The sequence below is a fragment of the Lissotriton helveticus genome, chromosome 3_2 (genome assembly GCF_964261635.1).
Source record: "Lissotriton helveticus chromosome 3_2, aLisHel1.1, whole genome shotgun sequence".
NCBI classification, from domain to species: domain Eukaryota; kingdom Metazoa; phylum Chordata; class Amphibia; order Caudata; family Salamandridae; genus Lissotriton; species Lissotriton helveticus.
The window spans coordinates 142,361,667-142,380,243 of NC_136062.1; the positions used below are offsets into that span (position 1 = coordinate 142,361,667).

General features: G+C 41.7%; 1 protein-coding gene across 1 annotated transcript in view; it reads left to right on the forward strand.

The window, feature by feature from the left end:
• Positions 1 to 18,577, forward strand: part of THSD4 (thrombospondin type 1 domain containing 4) — a 2,493,250-nt gene that overhangs the window by 2,375,729 nt on the left and 98,944 nt on the right. The window contains exon 15 of the mRNA XM_078684935.1: positions 3,802 to 3,975. Coding sequence (XP_078541061.1) covers positions 3,802 to 3,975 — 174 coding nt within the window. The remainder of the gene's footprint in view (positions 1 to 3,801; positions 3,976 to 18,577) is intronic.

Genomic DNA, 18,577 nt, shown 5'->3' on the forward strand with positions numbered 1-18,577 from the left:
CACCACTGGAGTCAAGCTATCCAGGCTGATGAAGGCTGACAGCCAGAAACCGGTCCTTGGATGCTTGATTCCGGTCTGGGAAAGACATGGCTTGGTAGTTCGGACTGGGCTGATCCAATGAGGCACAGGGTCAGAGCTGATTTGCATATAGCCAGTGTCTAACCCAGGGTGGTGTGGAGTGCAAAAAAACGATGGATTTAGGCCCAGATCCTTGTTCTGGGTTGAATGTATGACATTGTTCTACATTCTGTCCATCAACTGTGATTTTTGCAGTTCCTGGATGGCTGCATTGTGATTAAAAATTGCACTGCTGAGAAAGAAAGCCTTCCACAGTTCCCGTTCCAGCCCACGCACATTCTGTTCCCACTACTCCTGTCTGGAGCTGGAGTGAACAGATTTGTTATACCAGTCTTAAAGCAGGCCCTGGCAGCAGCAAACAGGCAGTGCCACTCCCCCGCATCGGCTCGAATCCCTCCCTCCCACCATGACAGCGGCACCAGCAATTCTCAGAATGCAATGGGCACCTTGCCCGAAAACCACCATCACTGTGACATGTACAGTAGCGTGAAGCACTCGATGGCACAGGAAGGAGTGAAGGGCGCGTGCCTTCTACCAGAAATATGATCATATGAAAGAGGTACAGAGAGTTGTGGAAATTTGTGGCACGGGCACCTGGGGTGCTGTGCCCAAAAAAAAGCATCCCCTTGGCATGAGGGTAAGGGACTCGGGGGAATGCACATGGTACAATGCCATGGGTAAATTGCACCTTGTGTTTGGTGCCATCCTCCTGGCACCTGAGAGCATGTCACGTTAACGTGCCACCTAGCATCACTCCAGTGACAAATGGCGGTATTCTTGTAAAAGATAACTTCTGAATATAATGTTGACAAGCAATCGCTAATTAGTTTTGAATTGTATGGAAGTTTTCAGTAGTTTTTTGTTAATTGTACGGAAGATCAAACAGTCATTTCCCCACCCGAATAGTAAAAAAAAACAAGTGGCGGCAAAACTGAAAGCGTTTTCCTTGTGGGAGTGAGCAGCGCCAGGAACGATAATTGCTAACACATGGCGCCAAAGCTCGCTCCCGCAAGGGAATCGCCAAACGTGTACGCGTTGCCATTGAAAGCAATGCAACGCGTGCATCTTTTTACCCGCAAAGCTGTGCTGATTACATAAGGTCTTTTTCCTATGCAGCGCATGCACGCTGCCTAGGCGAGACCTAAAAAGGAATACAAAGAGGTCAAGCATGGACCTTCCAAATGGCAATATCATGTTTGGGTCCCAAAGAGAGAGTACTGGCAAACCCTAACACTAAACCAGGAGAAAAACAAAGGTTTCTTGGTCCCATCATTAACTATGAGCACTAGGACACCACATTCGATTTTACTGTGTTCGTAATTTCTTGCCCAAAGCAGACTACAGTCAAGTTTTCTGCTTGATGTAATTTCATAATGACCGGAAACAGCATTAAAGAGTTACTGTTTTGGCTGGGGATCATGAGCCTCTGTATGCTAAAAAATTTGGAAACAGCACAGCATATGCAGTCAGATAGTGACAGCAAACTGTATACATGGTGTATTTGATGTGGAAACCCAGTGCTTCAACGGTATTTGTGAATAAAACTATGTTGCTTTGTTGATTTGTTTGATTACATTGTTTGGTTCTTATCTTTACTGTATGCATATTTAAATATGTCAGTTTATTTTATACCCAATATTTCTTGGTGGGCATTCCATCTTTCTTACTACTGTTAAAACTGTGTCACACAGTCTGCCACTTCAGCGTCTTAGCACTTTCCTTAAGCTAGGCCTAGACTAAGCTAGTGCAGGGAGTTGAGGTTGATTGTTGGACCAATGTTACACAACAGGGGCATATGTACCAGCCCCTATCGCCACTGAAAAGTCACTTTTTGGGACTTTCCCATGGCAAAAGGGGCCTTACCTTATGCACAAGGCAGCGTTAAGCCACTTAACTTGGCTTAACGCTGCCTTGTACATAAGGCAGCCTTTCACGCTAAGTTTAGTGTGAAAGGGGCATGCAGTGGGTGTTGTGGTGGGCGTTACACCCCAACACCCATTCTATTTGACGTTGCCCCCGTGTACAAGTGTGCCATATATAAGAGTCAACGCCAAATTTAAGACCAGGTAAACCCTGGTCTTAAGGTGGCCAAACGTGGAGAAATGCATTATTTCTCCCTGTTTTTTTCATGTGTGCTGCCTTGTGCCTTGTGCAGCACACATGGAAAAAGCTAAATGCCATGGTTTGTTTATGTACAGGAATAAAGGAACAAGCCTACTGATGTTACACATGAAATCTATAGCTTTAAGCAAACATGTCTAATTCAAATGTATACAAAACAATACAATTTGCTGTTTTTTTATGGCTAAGCCACTGGTGGAGATTATGGACATAAAATGGTAACATTTTTGTATGAAGAACCTGATTACAAATTGTGTGGAGTCGAATTAATGGGTGGAATTTGGCTTTGCAAAATTATTAGCTGGCTGGCATTCCCGAACCCAGCTTTCCTGGGTGTGGGAACACCAGGATTGATTTTATCAGCCAGAAAATAGTGCTGGTGCTTGTAAAATTGCTTTGAGAAAGCTGAATTCCACCCTGGACGGATTCTTCAGCTCCCATCCAACGCTCGTCCAAAGCAGGGGCAAACATGTAATGCTCCCCCCTCACCCAGGACACGTCTTCCTTCCTCCTCCCCCAGAGTTGTCCACTCCTCTGTTTTAAAGGGTCCTCTCGCACACATTTACCACCTGATCAGAGAACGGGGAGTTCCGAGCAGAGATTATGGCTGAAATTGATAACTCTAGATACCTGGATACTGCTCATGGAATTCCACAATGTTGGTTATTGTGACCATAATGCTATGTCATAGGAACAACTCATTAGAAGCTCCTGGTCTAGGACCATTCCCAAGCTACAGAAGTGGTTGACTCTCCTTTAAAAAAATCCATATCTATTAGATTACTGGGTCTACATATGCTGCCAAGCTAATGCATGACTTTGAGTAAATAGACATGCTTTTTAAAAGACAGCTTGAGCCCCACTTTTGAAGTGCAGTCTAACTGTCTAGCTTCAAATGCTACTTGATCTGAGAAATGCAATGAATAGTACTAATTTCTGGAAACAATTTTAATGACATAGCATAAGCTAAACTGAAATTAAATTTCACAACAGAAGAGAACAGAGTATTGGCTATGCTCTCGAGCGTAAATACATTTCAAAATGTCACTGAATTTACCAAGTAGGAAGACAGCTCAGAATTAAACAAGCACTGGAGATCACAGATTTAAATCATCACAAAACCAAGACAGTTTTCAACCTTCCGGTGTCTATTGAATGTCCGCAAGCTGAATAAAAGAGAAGATTAACAAAATAGAGGACTGTTGTGTGCTGCCACTTGAGATGGATACAAAATGTGATAGTAACTGCATAATCTAACAACTCATTAATGACGTGTTTAGTTGCAGTCGATGAATAAAATGCATAAAGTCGTAGCGGGTAATTTGCAACCATTATTGCCTCACAGGCAACGGCAATAAAGCTATGTGCCACCCTTGCCCCCTCAGCACAAAAAGAGGCACTGCAGTGCTCAACCCCCGTAAAATTTAAGGCAATGATCATTCTATTACTGATTGTTGTCATCACTCACCTTCCCCGTTGTGCATGCAGTTCCCTCTTTCAATCCTGGTTCCGAACTGCCTTTCAAGTTCCACCTTTCATCCAAAGTTGAACATTCATGTTTAGACTTGGAGAAGGCTAATGCCGTCTGTGTATCTTTTGCAGTGTTCTGCGGAATGTGGGGAAGGAGTTCGAACGCGAACTGTTGTTTGCATGACCAATCATATCAGCAGCTTGCCACTGGAAGGCTGCGGCAACAACAGACCTTCAGGCACCATGGCGTGTGACAATGGGCCATGTCAAGGCAAAGTGGAGTGGTTTGCTGGGAGCTGGAATCAGGTAAGATGACAAGTAGCTGGAACTGTGAATTACTTCTTTGGTCGCCAAGATGGATTCGAAAAAAGTATAGGCTTCAAATGGAAAAGAACCAAAGCCCATGTCACTACTTTTTTATATTTTACAATATGTGATCACATTTTCTTTCCTTAAGTAATTTGTTTCAGTTATTAACTTATAAATGTGGGTGCTTGGGGCAGATCATAGGAGGGGGAGGTTAGAAGACTGCTGTGCTGTGTTCATACTGCTGAATCTGGCAGTAGAAGGGCTGCCAAGCAGCACAAGCAAACACACAGGCAGTCATGTATACCCACAAACATTGTGCATGCAGTACTCTGCACAAACTTATAGGTCAGGCCGGCAGGGGTTGGTGCTGGGTGTCAAGGCAAAGTGGAGTGGTTTGCTGGGAGCTGGAATCAGGTAAGATGACAAGTAGCTGGAACTGTGAATTACTTCTTTGGTCGCCAAGATGGATTCGAAAAAAGTATAGGCTTCAAATGGAAAAGAACCAAAGCCCATGTCACTACTTTTTTATATTTTACAATATGTGATCACATTTTCTTTCCTTAAGTAATTTGTTTCAGTTATTAACTTATAAATGTGGGTGCTTGGGGCAGATCATAGGAGGGGGAGGTTAGAAGACTGCTGTGCTGTGTTCATACTGCTGAATCTGGCAGTAGAAGGGCTGCCAAGCAGCACAAGCAAACACACAGGCAGTCATGTATACCCACAAACATTGTGCATGCAGTACTCTGCACAAACTTATAGGTCAGGCCGGCAGGGGTTGGTGCTGGGTGTGTGTAGGAGAGCGAGAGGGTGTTGAGCTGTAATGAAGATTCAGGAGACAGTCGAATGAGATAAGTGTTAAAGGTTTATTCCAATTAAAGCCGGAGCCCAATGCCTGCTGGCCTCTTCTCCATGAAATCCCAACCATACCTGAATACACGGTTGGTGATACCATGGGAAAGGGATCCGGCCATGAGCTCAACATAATAACATTAGATCCAAAAGTAAACCGTATGTGTGATCACACTCATGATTACACTCCACATATAAATGTAATACCAACATGCGCGTGATCATGCTCGGGATCACCTAACATACTAAAGGGAAAGAATCGCGTACTACAGAGGGATATTTAAAGGTGACGGAGTGTGTGAGAGCGAGAGGGACACTCAGGGGTGAGGGTAGGCACCAAAACTTCAGATTTGATATGGCCAAGGACGAGAATTTTTATTACACACACCCAGTGTCCCACTGTTTCCTCCCATGGTTGATGTTTAGATCAAATTCTTCATCATCTTCCCTTTTATAATTAAAATTAAAGATACAATTTAATGTACATAAAAACCTTTCAACCTGGCCAGCATGAAAACTTTTTGGCAGATCTGGATTGCATCTGCACGCTAGTATCAGGTACAACAGAAGTAGAATCATTAGTAAACTCTGTTGAGACACCGATGTGTTTCACATCACTAGAAATTGCTCCTTCAACATCAACATTGGTATTACTTGAGGAGATTAGTGGTTGCACCATGTCCGAAGAAGACTCATCATCTTTCAAGTTAAACCAGCTTTCACTTTCCAATTGTTTGTGTTTAAAAATGTCACATGTTTGCTCCGGTGCCAGTTTGACTAGATCTCTTTTGTTCCACCACCCTTTACTTTACTAGCAAACAGCATCTTTGGAGACTTTCTCAATCTGAATTGCTTCAGAGAATACAGATTCTCCTTTTTAGGTCTCGCCTAGCGTTGCAGCGCATCTGCTGCCCTCTCGGCAAGCCCTATGGTGAGAGAATAGATTTGAGAAGGGGACTTGAAGCCCCGCCCCTCATTTTCATTGGCTGGCATCACCGTTTATCCTAAACTGTGGCCTGCCATTGGAAATGAGTTTTTTTGTTGACACCCTTTCGTCTTTTCATCCAGATAATCCGGACAGAGTCGTCTGCTTTGCTGCTGTCGCCAAGCAATTTCTTATCTTTATGGGGGCCATCTGTTTGACTCAGCCCCGTATTTATTTTTGCATGGCGCTTTCACTTTCACTTTAAACACGGGGCTGAGTAAAAACAGATGCCCCCCTGCCTTCCCGCAATGGTGAATGCTTGTTGTTCCGGAGGAGCTATATCCCTTCTTCTCCTTCCAGGACACAAAATGTTTTACATACATTAGAAAAGATTTTGTTTCCAGCACAATTGCGAGATCGCATCAATCAATATATCGGCAACGAGTTCTTGGATTATATACACCTCTAGGGTTTTGTCTTGCAGTTAGTCCATTTTTTTTTATCCATGGACGGTGTCGGTCATCTGCTTTTATTTACAACTCTTTGATCACAGTTTTCATAATAGAATTGCATTATGCACCAACTGGAGCCATGCCGCTCTAATTTTAAGCTCACGCGCCTCCCCTAATGAGAAATAGAGATTCGCAGGCAGAAGCTGGCCAAGAGTGATCTGTAATTTAATTCAAATATTTTGTCCCCAAAATATTATAAACACATTGATTTTACCATTCAATTATAGATCAGTTGACGACCTCTGTAAAAATAAATTTATGTTTGATTGACGCAGCCGTTGGCCTCCCTACCCCCTTTGCCCCGCCTGGCCTCTAGTGATTCTGCAAGGGGCTGCAGGCAATCACTCCTTCTCCTCTCATTGAATCGCCCGCCCCTCATCACACATATAACTCTGACTCTTCTCATTTCAGCATGTCTTCCACAAACGTCCTCTGCCGACCGTTCCGGGGACACGTGCGCATGGAATATTCCACAGCGTTCGCGGCGTGCGCTCTTCTTGCATGTTCCATCAGCATTAAAAATGACAACAGACGAGGGTGTCTTAACATGGAAGCCATGAAAGACGTCCAAGTTCAAATAAAGAAGAGAGAAAAAAAACACAACCCGTCAGCTCTTGCATCGACTGGTGAGCTGACCTAGATGGAGCTTGTTTTACTTGCATGCAAACAGATAGAGGTTATTAATAAAACCGCAGGCAGCCTGCGACGAGGTGCCTTCTCTCCTGAAGCCCATGCACGCTGTCCCTTGGGAGCCAGGGAGATTTGCCATCAATTGGTAATCCGAGGCGCTCTGCAGCGAGGGGCATGCCGGAATTGTCCTACTTCTTCGTATTTTTTCCACTGTCTCACCAGGCATCCTTGGCCCTATCTCCAGAGGCCCACTGTGAAGGATAGGTGGATGTAAATAACTTCTTCCATTCAGGAAAGACAGCGCCTTGGGGATAATTACACTAGAACCTCGCTCTCTGGCAGGGCCTGGATTAGCTGTGTTGAATAGTGATGTTTATTGGTGTTTTTTCCCCCTTCTACCATGCCAGTGCACATTTTTTGTTTCTAAAATTGTTTTAAAGTGGCTTACTGGGAATTCTTAATGCCAGTAGGTTTCAGAAAACGAGGCTGTGGAAAGGCTTCGCCAGACTGAACCTGCAGTGGCCATGCAAGTGTGGAAGGGCCCTTTATTTGCGCCCATTGGTCAAACCCTATGCATTCTTTTTCACCAGCTTTACCTCTTAAATATAGTTATCAACATATTTTTATAGCTTCATTACCAATAAGTGCTGATACATCCCAATAAAAATACAGTGGTTACATATTATGGTTCCTACTCAGTCCTTCATGAACACACTTTATTAAAACTGAGCGATTTATGGATGTGGAATGCAGTTAGATAATTTATATTCTATTTGGATTTATTTGTAGGATTATTTTTGCAAATATAAGTTTACTTGCTTTCGCCTGTACAGTGACCAGACATCTTGGAGTTTAAAAGGCTACCATTCCCAAGGGACCTAAAGAAAATTATGGGTGCCTTTTTTCAGGGTGTACAGTAATGATCTGATGTGGCCAAAACTGATTTGGTTCTAGATGCTGATGCAAACCGGTGAGCCGAACAGATGCTGCAGCTGTATGGTTGAAAATGACATATTACCAAGAACTTACAGCGGGCTTTAATCCTACCCATTTCTTAACACGGGTTGTCTTTATTGTTCCTCTCAATTACTTGTTTCTAGTTCCATGGCGTGCTTTTTATATGTCCCTCGACAGAAATGTGGGTACCTCCGCTTCGCGTGTATAATAGCATATCACGCAGATATGTTCTTTTTGGCCTGCAGAGCTCTGTGTACCTGAGCTATGCATGTACCCATGATGTAGGCCCAGGAACGACAGCCAGAGCTGAAGAAACGTTGTGGACCGGCAGGCACAGCCAGTGCTATGTTTGTTAGTTAGCTCATTGTAACTATCTCTCTCTAAGCAATACATCTTTGGCTAATTAGGTTCCCTTGTGATTAAGTCATACGTGTAATCTGACAACTTCATGGGTTATCAGGACCATGAAGTTTTCAGATTATAGTGTAAGGACCTGTGGAATATTGCCCTGTTTGCTTGCAGCTTTAAACCTGCATCTCCAGGCTCTCTGCAGAGCTTCTGAACTGCACCTGTTCCCTACGCCTGCCATCTGCACTGGCTACAGGGGAGCTGGTGGTGTCATTTATTTTCCACCTCCCCTCCTTCGTAACCAATTTCCCATTTTCTGGTTCTGCAAATATAATCACTCCACTGCAAACAAAAATCAAAAGTAAAAAACATTGTAATTTACACTTCCAATAGCTCTAATTTTCACAAATGTGAGACTGTTGCATTGCAAATGCTTGTTTTACCTTGTTAGGGTGTCCAATTAGTAGCCAGTCATGTCTTTTGAAGTCAAAACATTACACACCATGAGTGGCATCATAGTATAATTTCAGTTTCACTTGTGCAGTCTCAACTCTCTGTTTTACCATCTTGGCAATGTCACAATAGCTAAATTTATCTTTTGGCAATAGGTCTTTTAACCAATCAGGACACCCATCTGACTTAGGTTTCCCTTTCCTGAACAGAAATAAAGGATATACACCAGTAGTGGAGTGTGGGGGTGAGATGACAGGCCCAAACTTTTTGTTTTAAGAAAACATGAACTGATACCCCACTTTCCAAAGCGTATTGTACACCTTCTTTCAAAAACATGTTTACGCTCTCGACCAAACGATTAGAGGTTGGAGAATATATTGCTACTTTAAGAAGTCTAATATTGGGGTCAATTAGGGTGGCATACAGATCGCCACCACCATGCAGGCGGTGGCGATCGGTCGGCCATCCGTGCCCATTCGCCACCTATTTCCCCCCCGCCATATTACAATGGCGGGGGGACAGCGGCGGACGGAAACACCGCCCGCCGCTTTTCCGCCCGGTCACCTTGCGGCCAGGGCAGAAAAGGGTTTATATGGCTGCCGGTGTCTTCCAGACACCGCCAGCCATATTAGGATGGCCTCATGCAGATGCCTTTGCCGCCACGGAAAGGCATGCGGTCTTTACTTTGGAGGCCCCCTGCGGGCCCCCATGGTGAAGGCGAGAGGTGGGGTGGACATGGGGGGTATCTGTGGTACCCCCCTGCATTTTCATACACAAAGTGGCAGGCACCGCGCGGTGCCTGCCGCTTTGTGTATGCAAATGCATACCTGCATTTTTTACATTGCGGCGGGCAATGTTAAAAATGCATGATGCACCCGCCAGTGTGGCGGGCGCATCATAATTGGTATGGCGGGACCGCCGCCCACGTGGCGGATGGTCCCGTTTTCCACAGGGATGGCGGCCGGGGAAAGTCCGTCCGCCATCCTAATCGGCCCCATTGTGTTTCTTGATGAACAACGTTTATTTGTGAAGAGACAAAGTGGATACCATTGTCAGTTACCAGATCCCTGGGGGGTCCTTCCCAATCAAAGATGTTACTCAAAAATTGTATAACTTAGAACTTGTTGACAATAGTAACAAAATCAAAGAATATCCATTTTGAAAAATAGCCAACTAGAATTATTAAAAACCTTTTGTCAGATCGTAACAAATAAAATGGGCCTGCAGAATCAAGGCAACCTTTGCCCAAGGGAACCACATGTAAAGGTGTATTATGTGTAACGCAATGCTTGTCTGACAACAAACATGTACTGCAAGATGAGATCCAATCAGCTGCCTGGGAATCTAGGGAGGGCTCCCTAAAGTATTGTTTTAAATTCTTATTCGTGGCTCCAATGCCCACGATGAGCCGCTTGAAATCATTTGGGTCCAATAGCAACCAGTGGAATAATTACGTCATTGCGAAAGAGTAGAGCATCCATAATGGACAAATTACTGGTTACTTCTGAAACTGGCCTAAGTGGAGCAGATAAGCACCTCTACCTAGGCCATCCTTAAGTGACAAACTCCATGAGCTGGTATAAAATGTTATCACCAGAAATAGCAGACATCCAATCATTATGAGAAACAAAAACATTGATACTTAGAATATCATCCAAGGTAGCCACAACATACTCAACTTCTTTTTGTTCCTCACCCAAATTAATATCCTAAATTGACATCCTGGACAAAACATCTGCACTGGAGTTCCTGCTACCTGGAATAAACTCAATTTTGAAACTGTACTCATGCAATTGTGACAAAAGTCTGACCAATCTAGTAGATGCCTTTCCTGAACCATTTCCATTAAGTAGATGAAGTAATGGATTGCGATCAGTAAAAATAATTAAGCTAATTCCCCACAGATAAGTATTAAACTTCTCAATGGCCCAGGAACAGGCCAAAGCTTCTCTCTCGATGGTACTATAATGAGATTCAGAGGTTTTGAGAGAGTGGGAATCTAAAGGCACGGTGTGCTCATTTTTATCATAGCATTGTGAAAATACAGCACCTATACCAATGTGTCTGGTATCAAGGGTGACCATAGATTTTGCGGCAGGTTTAAATGCCGATAAGGCAGGTGCATTTGTGAAAACATTTGTAAACACACCCAATGCAGAAGCCGGACTGAACAGAAGCCTTAATAATGTACACGCCCCAAAAGGAGTGAAAAGATTTGTAAGGTCTTGGGATTCTGCAGTTAGGGGAATCTCGTGATAGGTGGAGCAAAGGTTCAATAAAGAGATAAACTTAGCTCCACTAATATTTGAAAGCAAATCATTGATTTAGGCAACGGATGAAAATCAACAATAAGTTTCTTTTTTAAAGGGCCCAAATCTGCACATAACCTAACCAAATATCGCCATGCTTTTTGTGAGCTATGATGATGGGACTGACCATTTAGAAGAGTCAGTCTGCCTAATCACGTGATCTTTTACAAGCTATCCAGTAAAGTTTTGAGTTCAGATCTAACTGATAAAGGTACAGATCTGACTTTGTGTGAAATGGGAATGCCGTTTTTCTTTAATTTAACTTTATGTTCATTTTTCTGAAACATACCAATTTTTGGGGAAAAACATCAGGGAAACATTATGTCACCTCAGATATGAGATCATCTTCTGAATCTTGGTTAGAAGCTATGTTCACATCGCATACTCTGATTGGGTAGGGAGAACCAGACACCAGCATTAGACTTAACCTTGCTAAATCTTGCCACCCTAAAATTAGCTTGTCTTTTTTGGCAACTTAACTTTAGTGTAAGCCTCTCTCCCTACACACTTCCCATAAAAAAATCCAAGCATATCAATGTCTTGATCACCGTATGCTTTCGTAAACACATGTAGTCTTTTTAAAGGTTTGGATGTAGACCAAAGTTGTTCATACAAAGTATCTCAAATGATTGTGATGGGTGCCCTGGAATCTGCCATTGTATCCAGCTTAGTAGCACTGATGTAGTCATCACAAATAGGTACTTTGGAATAGCTTCATTTGCATCTACCTCAAGAGTGAGTACTTCTCTGGACAGATCCTGCTCATAATCCTCTGTGATGGAGGCGGTATACAGTCAAAATATTGAGTTAAAAATATAGAATTGCATTAATATCGAGTTAAACATATAGAATGGACTAAATATCTAATGGACAGAATATATAGACTACAAAAATATCGAATGTAATGGCCAAAATATCGAATGGACAGAATATAGAAAACAAAAATATCGAATTTGAGGTAAGTAAGTTAATATCGATTTACATAAATATAGAAAGTCAAAATATCGAAGTATATAATATAGATGTTAAATATATCGATTTTTTAATAATATATAATTTTTTTATTGTTTTTTATATTAGTATATGTGTGAAAAGTGTATATTTATTGTATAATTTATTTTAAGTAATGAATTTTATGGTATTTAATTTTTGCGTAATTTAATTCTGTAGCGGGTTGTGTGTTTATAAGGGAATAGGGTGAGAAGTAATTTAATTATAATTGATAACATGTTTTAATTTATTTATTGGTATGTATCTTGAATTATATGTTAATTAATTTTTAATTTGTAATTAATTAAATTATAACTGGTAATTAATTTTTATTAATTGATTAATTGATAATTATGTTATTTTTTTTATGTAGCGGGTTGTGGGTTTATAGGGAAATAGGGTGGGAAGTAATTTAATTATAATTGATTAAATGTTTTGATTTATTTATTGGTATTTTCCTTGAATTAATTGTTAATTAATTTTTAATTGGTAATTAATTAAATTATAATTGGTAATTAATTTGTATTAATTGATAATTATGTTAATTGTATTATTTTATTTACTGTAGCGGGTTTATAGGGGAATAGGGTGGGAAGTAATTTAAATATAAAAATTGTAAAATCAAATTAATTATTTATTGGTATTTATTTTTAATTAATTGTTAATTATTTTTCAATTGCTAATTAATTAATTGTAAATTGGGAATTAATTTGTATTAATAGGTAATTATTTCTAATAAATATTTATATTTGTAGTTTTGTATTGATTAATTATTATATTATATTAAATTGGTAATTAGTTTTAATTAATTTGTAATTGGTATTAATATATATATATTTTTAATTACTTTCCCTACTGTTGCACTCACTGGAGAGGGAATAGTAATTTTTACCCCTACACTATCCAACGTTTTCCCTACTGTTGCACTCTCTAGAGTGGGAATAGTAATTTTTACCCCTACGCTATCAAACGCTTTCCCTACTGTTGCACTCCCTGGAGTGGGAATAGTCATTTTTACCCCTACGCTATCCAACGCTTTCCCCTCTGTTGCACTCACTGGAGTGGGAATAGTAATTTTTACCTCTACGCTATCCAATGCTTTCCCTAATGTTGCACTCTCTGGAGTGAGAATAGTAATTTTTACCCTCCCGCTATCCAACGCTTTCCCTACTGTTGCACTCTCTGGAGTGGGAATTGTAATTTTTACTCCTACGCTATCCAACGCTTTCCCTACTGTTGCACTCTCTGCAGTGGGAATAGTAATTTTTACTCCTATGCTATCCAACGCTTTCCCTACTGTTGCACTCTCTGGAGTGGGGATAGTGATTTTTACCCCTACGCTATCCAACGCTTTCCCTACTGTTGCACTCTCTGGAGTGGGAATAGTAATTTTTACCCTCCAGCTATCCAACGCTTTCCCTGCTTTTGCACTCTCTGGAGTGAAATAGTAATTTTTACACCTACGCTATCCAACGCGTTCCCTACTGTTGCACTCTCTGGAGTGGGAATATTAATTTTTACCCCTACGCTATCCAACGCTTTCCCTACTGTTGCACTCTCTGGAGTGGGAATAGTAATTTTTACCCCTACGCTATCCAACGCTTTCCCTACTGTTGCACTCTCTGGAGTGGGAATAGTGATTTTTACCCCTACGCTATGCAACGCTTTCCCTACTGTTGCACTCTCTGGAGTGGGAATAGTAATTTTTACCCTCCAGCTATCCAACGCTTTCCCTACTGTTGCACTCTCTGGAGTGGGAATAGTAATTTTTACACCTACGCTATCCAACGCTTTCCCTACTGTTGCACTCTCTGGAGTGGGAATATTAATTTTTACCCCTACGCTATCCAACGCTTTCCCTACTGTTGCACTCTCTGGAGTGGGAATAGTAATTTTTACCCTCCCGCTATCCAACGCTTTCCCTACTGTTACACTCACTGGAGTGGGAATATTAATTTTTACCCCTACACTATCTAACGCTTTCCGCTATCCTACGGCAAAAATGTTGTACATTTTTTATTAATATTACGTTCATATATATATATGTATTAACACATACATTTGTATGTTGTTGTTTTTTAAACTTACATTAATTATTTATTAATTTTAAGGCTATTTAAGTATTTTAAGTATGTTTAAGGTAATTATATTTATTATTTCATAAATTTTTAATTACTTTAAAGCATTTAAAAAAAATCGATATTTTGACTAAAATTGTTTTTTACAACGATATTTTTGATTCGATATTTTTGTACTTACCTGTTTGGAGATAGGAATTCGGATATTTTTGCATTCTATATTTTTTACTCGATATTTTGGTAGTTCTATATTTGTGTCATCAATATTGTTTCAGTGATCCGATGGAGGCAATGTCAACAGAACCTATCCTAGAAGCACTTCCACCACTCCTGCAGACATCCTGAAAATGACCCATCTTATGACACTTGGTACACTTCTTACCCATAACAGGACACACAAATTGTTGCTAAGATGTGTTGTAGAACCACACCTATAGCAAAAAGAACATTTCTTACTGTTAAACTTGTCATTTTTAGACCTGGAAGTCAAGGCATTTATAGATTCTGAAACCTAAACAGCATTCATGGGTTGTGCAACATTTCAGATGAGATACATCTACTAGATACAATACAATGTTCAATTACTTCTCCATGTCAATAACTTCCATCAGTGTTGGATCCCTGAATGAAAGAACTCTCTCTTGAATCTTCTTTGAATTACACCCAAACAAAAATTGATCTCTATTTGAACTTCCACAGTTAAACCAAAATTGCATTTAGCAGCTAAAATCCTGAGCGCAGAGATATACTCCTCTATGGTCTCCTCTGTTGATTGTTTGCTCCTGTCAAAGTAAAATCTTACCAATAAAACACTTAACTGTTCTTTGAATTTGTTCTTCAATCTGGTAATTGCTTCTATATATTCATTCCAACCTTTGCCTTTTCCTGAGGGTGTGATAAGTGGTAAACTGTCAAAAACGTGCTGCCCTTCAATGCCAAGACCGCTGTAGAGCATGGGTACTCATAAACATTTGCTTAGGTGCCACAAAGTACAGTCTGGGGTGTGAACGAGGGCCGCACTAATGCCAGATGGGTGGCAGTAAGGGGTCTGGGTGGGCCAGGGATTGTGTAAGGAGGTTTAAAAACATGTTAAATAAATGGGCAAGCATTTATTTGCAGTTGAATAAATGCTTGTTAATATATTTAACAATTTTTTCTGAATATTATTGCTCAGCAGCTAGAGATGCTGTACACCAGGGGGACCTGATGTAAAGGTCAAGAGGTCCGCAAGCAGCCCCCGGGCCGTAGTTGGAGTATCACTGATGTGGAGGATTGCCTTTTTCCTTTACACTTCTATGCATCAATTGCTAGGAGGACATTTTCAAAAGAATTATGCCATTTTTCCCACGGCTGAGATGGTTTGTCAGGATTTTATAAGAAAGGCAGTATTTGGACATAATGCTGAATGCTAGACATTTCATTAAAAAATAAAATAAAATAAACAGCTTTATATCTGTACACAATAAAACTAGGATGGGTTATTTATTGATGCAGTGTAGGGTTGAAAATTGATATTTCCCTTCTTTCTTTTATTTACTTTCTTTTGTGAGATAGCGTTGTAATTAAACATATTTTCGAAATTGAATAAAAGCTCACAATGTAAGAGTTAAAAGTGGCCCAATACAAGATGGCCGTCCGTAGTAATGACCCGAAGCGTCAGGGTCACAGTTGAGTTAGACGAGTAAGAAGCATATGTCATTTGAAGGGATGCGAGCTTGAGTACGAACAAGCAGGACAGATCAGTTGCCAAATGGAGAATTATGACCAGCCCAAAACGCAACTCACGGTCAGCGCAGCGAAGGCCATCCAGTATTCCAAAGCACCCAGCACACTGAAATGCCGATCTCCAAGGAACACATCCGGGGGTCTAAAAACTTCGGAAATGGTTAAAGTGGCACAGCGGAGTTCTGTCAGTAGTCGCCAAAATGTTGAAAAGTAATGAAGATGTGCAGTGAGGTTGAAAGCGGTAAGTGTTCAATGTTTATTCCAATTACAGCAGGAGCCCTCTGCCCGCAGGTCCGTTCTCCATGAAATCCTAAATGTACCTGAAAACATATTTGCAGATACCATGGCGAAGGAATGCAGCCATGAACTCAACATAATAGCATTAGATCCAAAAGTAAACAATGATTTTGATCACCCTCGTGATCATGCTTCTCATATAAATGTAATACCAACAAGCGCATGATCACACTTGTGATCACCTAACATACCAAAGGGGAAGAACTGCATACTACAGAGGGACACTTAAAGGGGAGGGAGTCTGTGAGAGCCAGAGGGACACTCAGGGGTGAGGGTAGGTACCAAAACTTCTGATTTGATATGGCCAAGGACGAGAACTTTTCTTACACACACCCAGTGTCCCACTGTTTCCTCTCATGATTGATGTTTAGATCCATTTGTGCCTGCCTCTGCACCTGCAGACACTACTGTCTTTCTGCTTCTCTGTTTCAAAGATCTCCAGGCCTGTACCTTTCCATAGGCCATGCCTGCAGCCACTCTAGTGCTTGGACAAACCCATTAATTACCTCATTGGTATACTGTAGCCATTATGACTACTTCTTGTTTTTTTTTACATCTTTTTATTAAACATTCATCGGTTCAAGTAAACATTACAGAGGGTCAGCCAGTTTGTACATTGCAATAATCACAGGTGGAATAGCATTTAACCATTGCATAAGAGGGGAATGTCACGGGTGAGGTGGTCGTTTTGCTCATTACATCTAGGTGGCACACAGATCTCTCCACGGAAGGTATTCCAAGGTCCCCATACACAGGATCACTTTTTGGGGCATCCCCTTGCCAGGTATTCTGTCTTCTCTCTAAACATGCACCAATCAAGGTTCCTTTCCCAGGCTTCTAGTGTGGGTGAGTGAGCGGCTCCTGAATGAACCCTAGTGTAGCCCACTGTATCTGGTGGGTGTTTAGGACTGTGGGTTCCCGTTTACTTAGAAGGAATTGTCCCGCCTCTGGGCAGAGACAGACCTGTAACACCGGGTTGATAGTGTTGAGTATCTTGAGCCAGAAAGAGATAACATGTTTACACTCTCAAATGATGTGCATGAACGTCCCCATATGGCCCCAGCACCGTTTACATTCCCCATTGTCTGACCACTCCATGTGTACCAAACGGGGCCCTGTGATGTATATTCTATGGAGGGTCTTAAGCTGTACCAACCTTAGGTGTGCCAGAATAGCAATCACTCTAGGGGAAGACACTGCTATCTGCCAGTCCTCAACTTCTATCTCAACCCCATCCTGCATCCATTTCTCTCGCAGTGATTAGAAGGGATCCGTCATTTGATTGATTAACTTCTTATAAATTAAGGAAATAGTTTTTTCGGAAAGGTGGCCGTCTAAAATGCTATGTTCCAGGGGAGAGGCCCTGGGAGGAACAGTCCCCTTAGGCAAAGAAGACTGGAGTGAGTGTAGGACCGGCAAAAAGCGGAAGTGTTCATTGTGTGCCAGCTCGTATTCCGTCTGAAGCGTGTTAAAGGACTTGACCCCTCCATCCCCCCAAATATCTTTAATATATGAGATGCCAATAAGGTCCCTCCTGTTGAACCCCTTCAATCTCCACACATCACCCAGTATTTCAGAGTCCCAAAGTGGGGTGGCTAATGTTAATCTTTGTCTCCATCCAAGAGAGTTAGTGGCTTCCTGTCAAATTTGAACTGAGTGTTTAGTGGGGCCAGTCAAAGTGTATCGTTTAGGCCGGGAGTATAATGCTCTGTTGTAGTTGCCACCTGGAAGAAGCCATTTATCCATGGCATAGCCTGGTTCGTCAGTGCGACCATACGTGCCATGGTTGACAGCTTCTAGATGAGCTGCCCAATATTATTTCATAACATCTGGGAGGTTAATGCCTTCGTCGTACCAATTTAGCGTCAACTTATTGAGGGCGCTTTGAGGTTTCCCGTCCCACAGCAGGTCCCTCTGTAAGCCTTCAATCACCTTAAAGTAACGTGCTGGAACAGGGTCAAGGGTGTTCTGTAGGGCTTGGAGGAACCTAGGAAAGGACATCATTTTGAACAGGGCAGCCCTGCCCAAGAGGTAAAGGGGAAGTGACTTCCAACTGGCAATATCATTTTTAAGCTTACAGAGAGGGGGGGATGGTTTTGGAAATAACAGACTGAGGGATCTAATAAGATCAAAATCCCCAGATATTTAAAGCCGACAGTGCTATTTGTATTGGGCAGTTTCTCGGAGTGATGGGTGGATCCCCCCTCAGAACAAATAACAGGGACTTACCCCAGTTGACGTTAAATCCAGAGTATCTGCCGAACACTGCGAGGATATCCAATACCACTATAAGGGATTTCTTAGGGGAAGCCAAATAAAGCAATAAGTCATCAGCATATAGTGAGATGCGGTCCTACGAACCGGGGGACCATCTCAATCACTGTATAATTGGATCACAATGGACCCAGGCCACTAGAGGTTCTATGGCTAGGGCAACAAGGAGAGGCGAAAGTGGGTAGCCTTGGTGGGTCCCCTAACTAAGCAGGAATGCAGCTGACAATTTAATATTTACTACCACCCGAG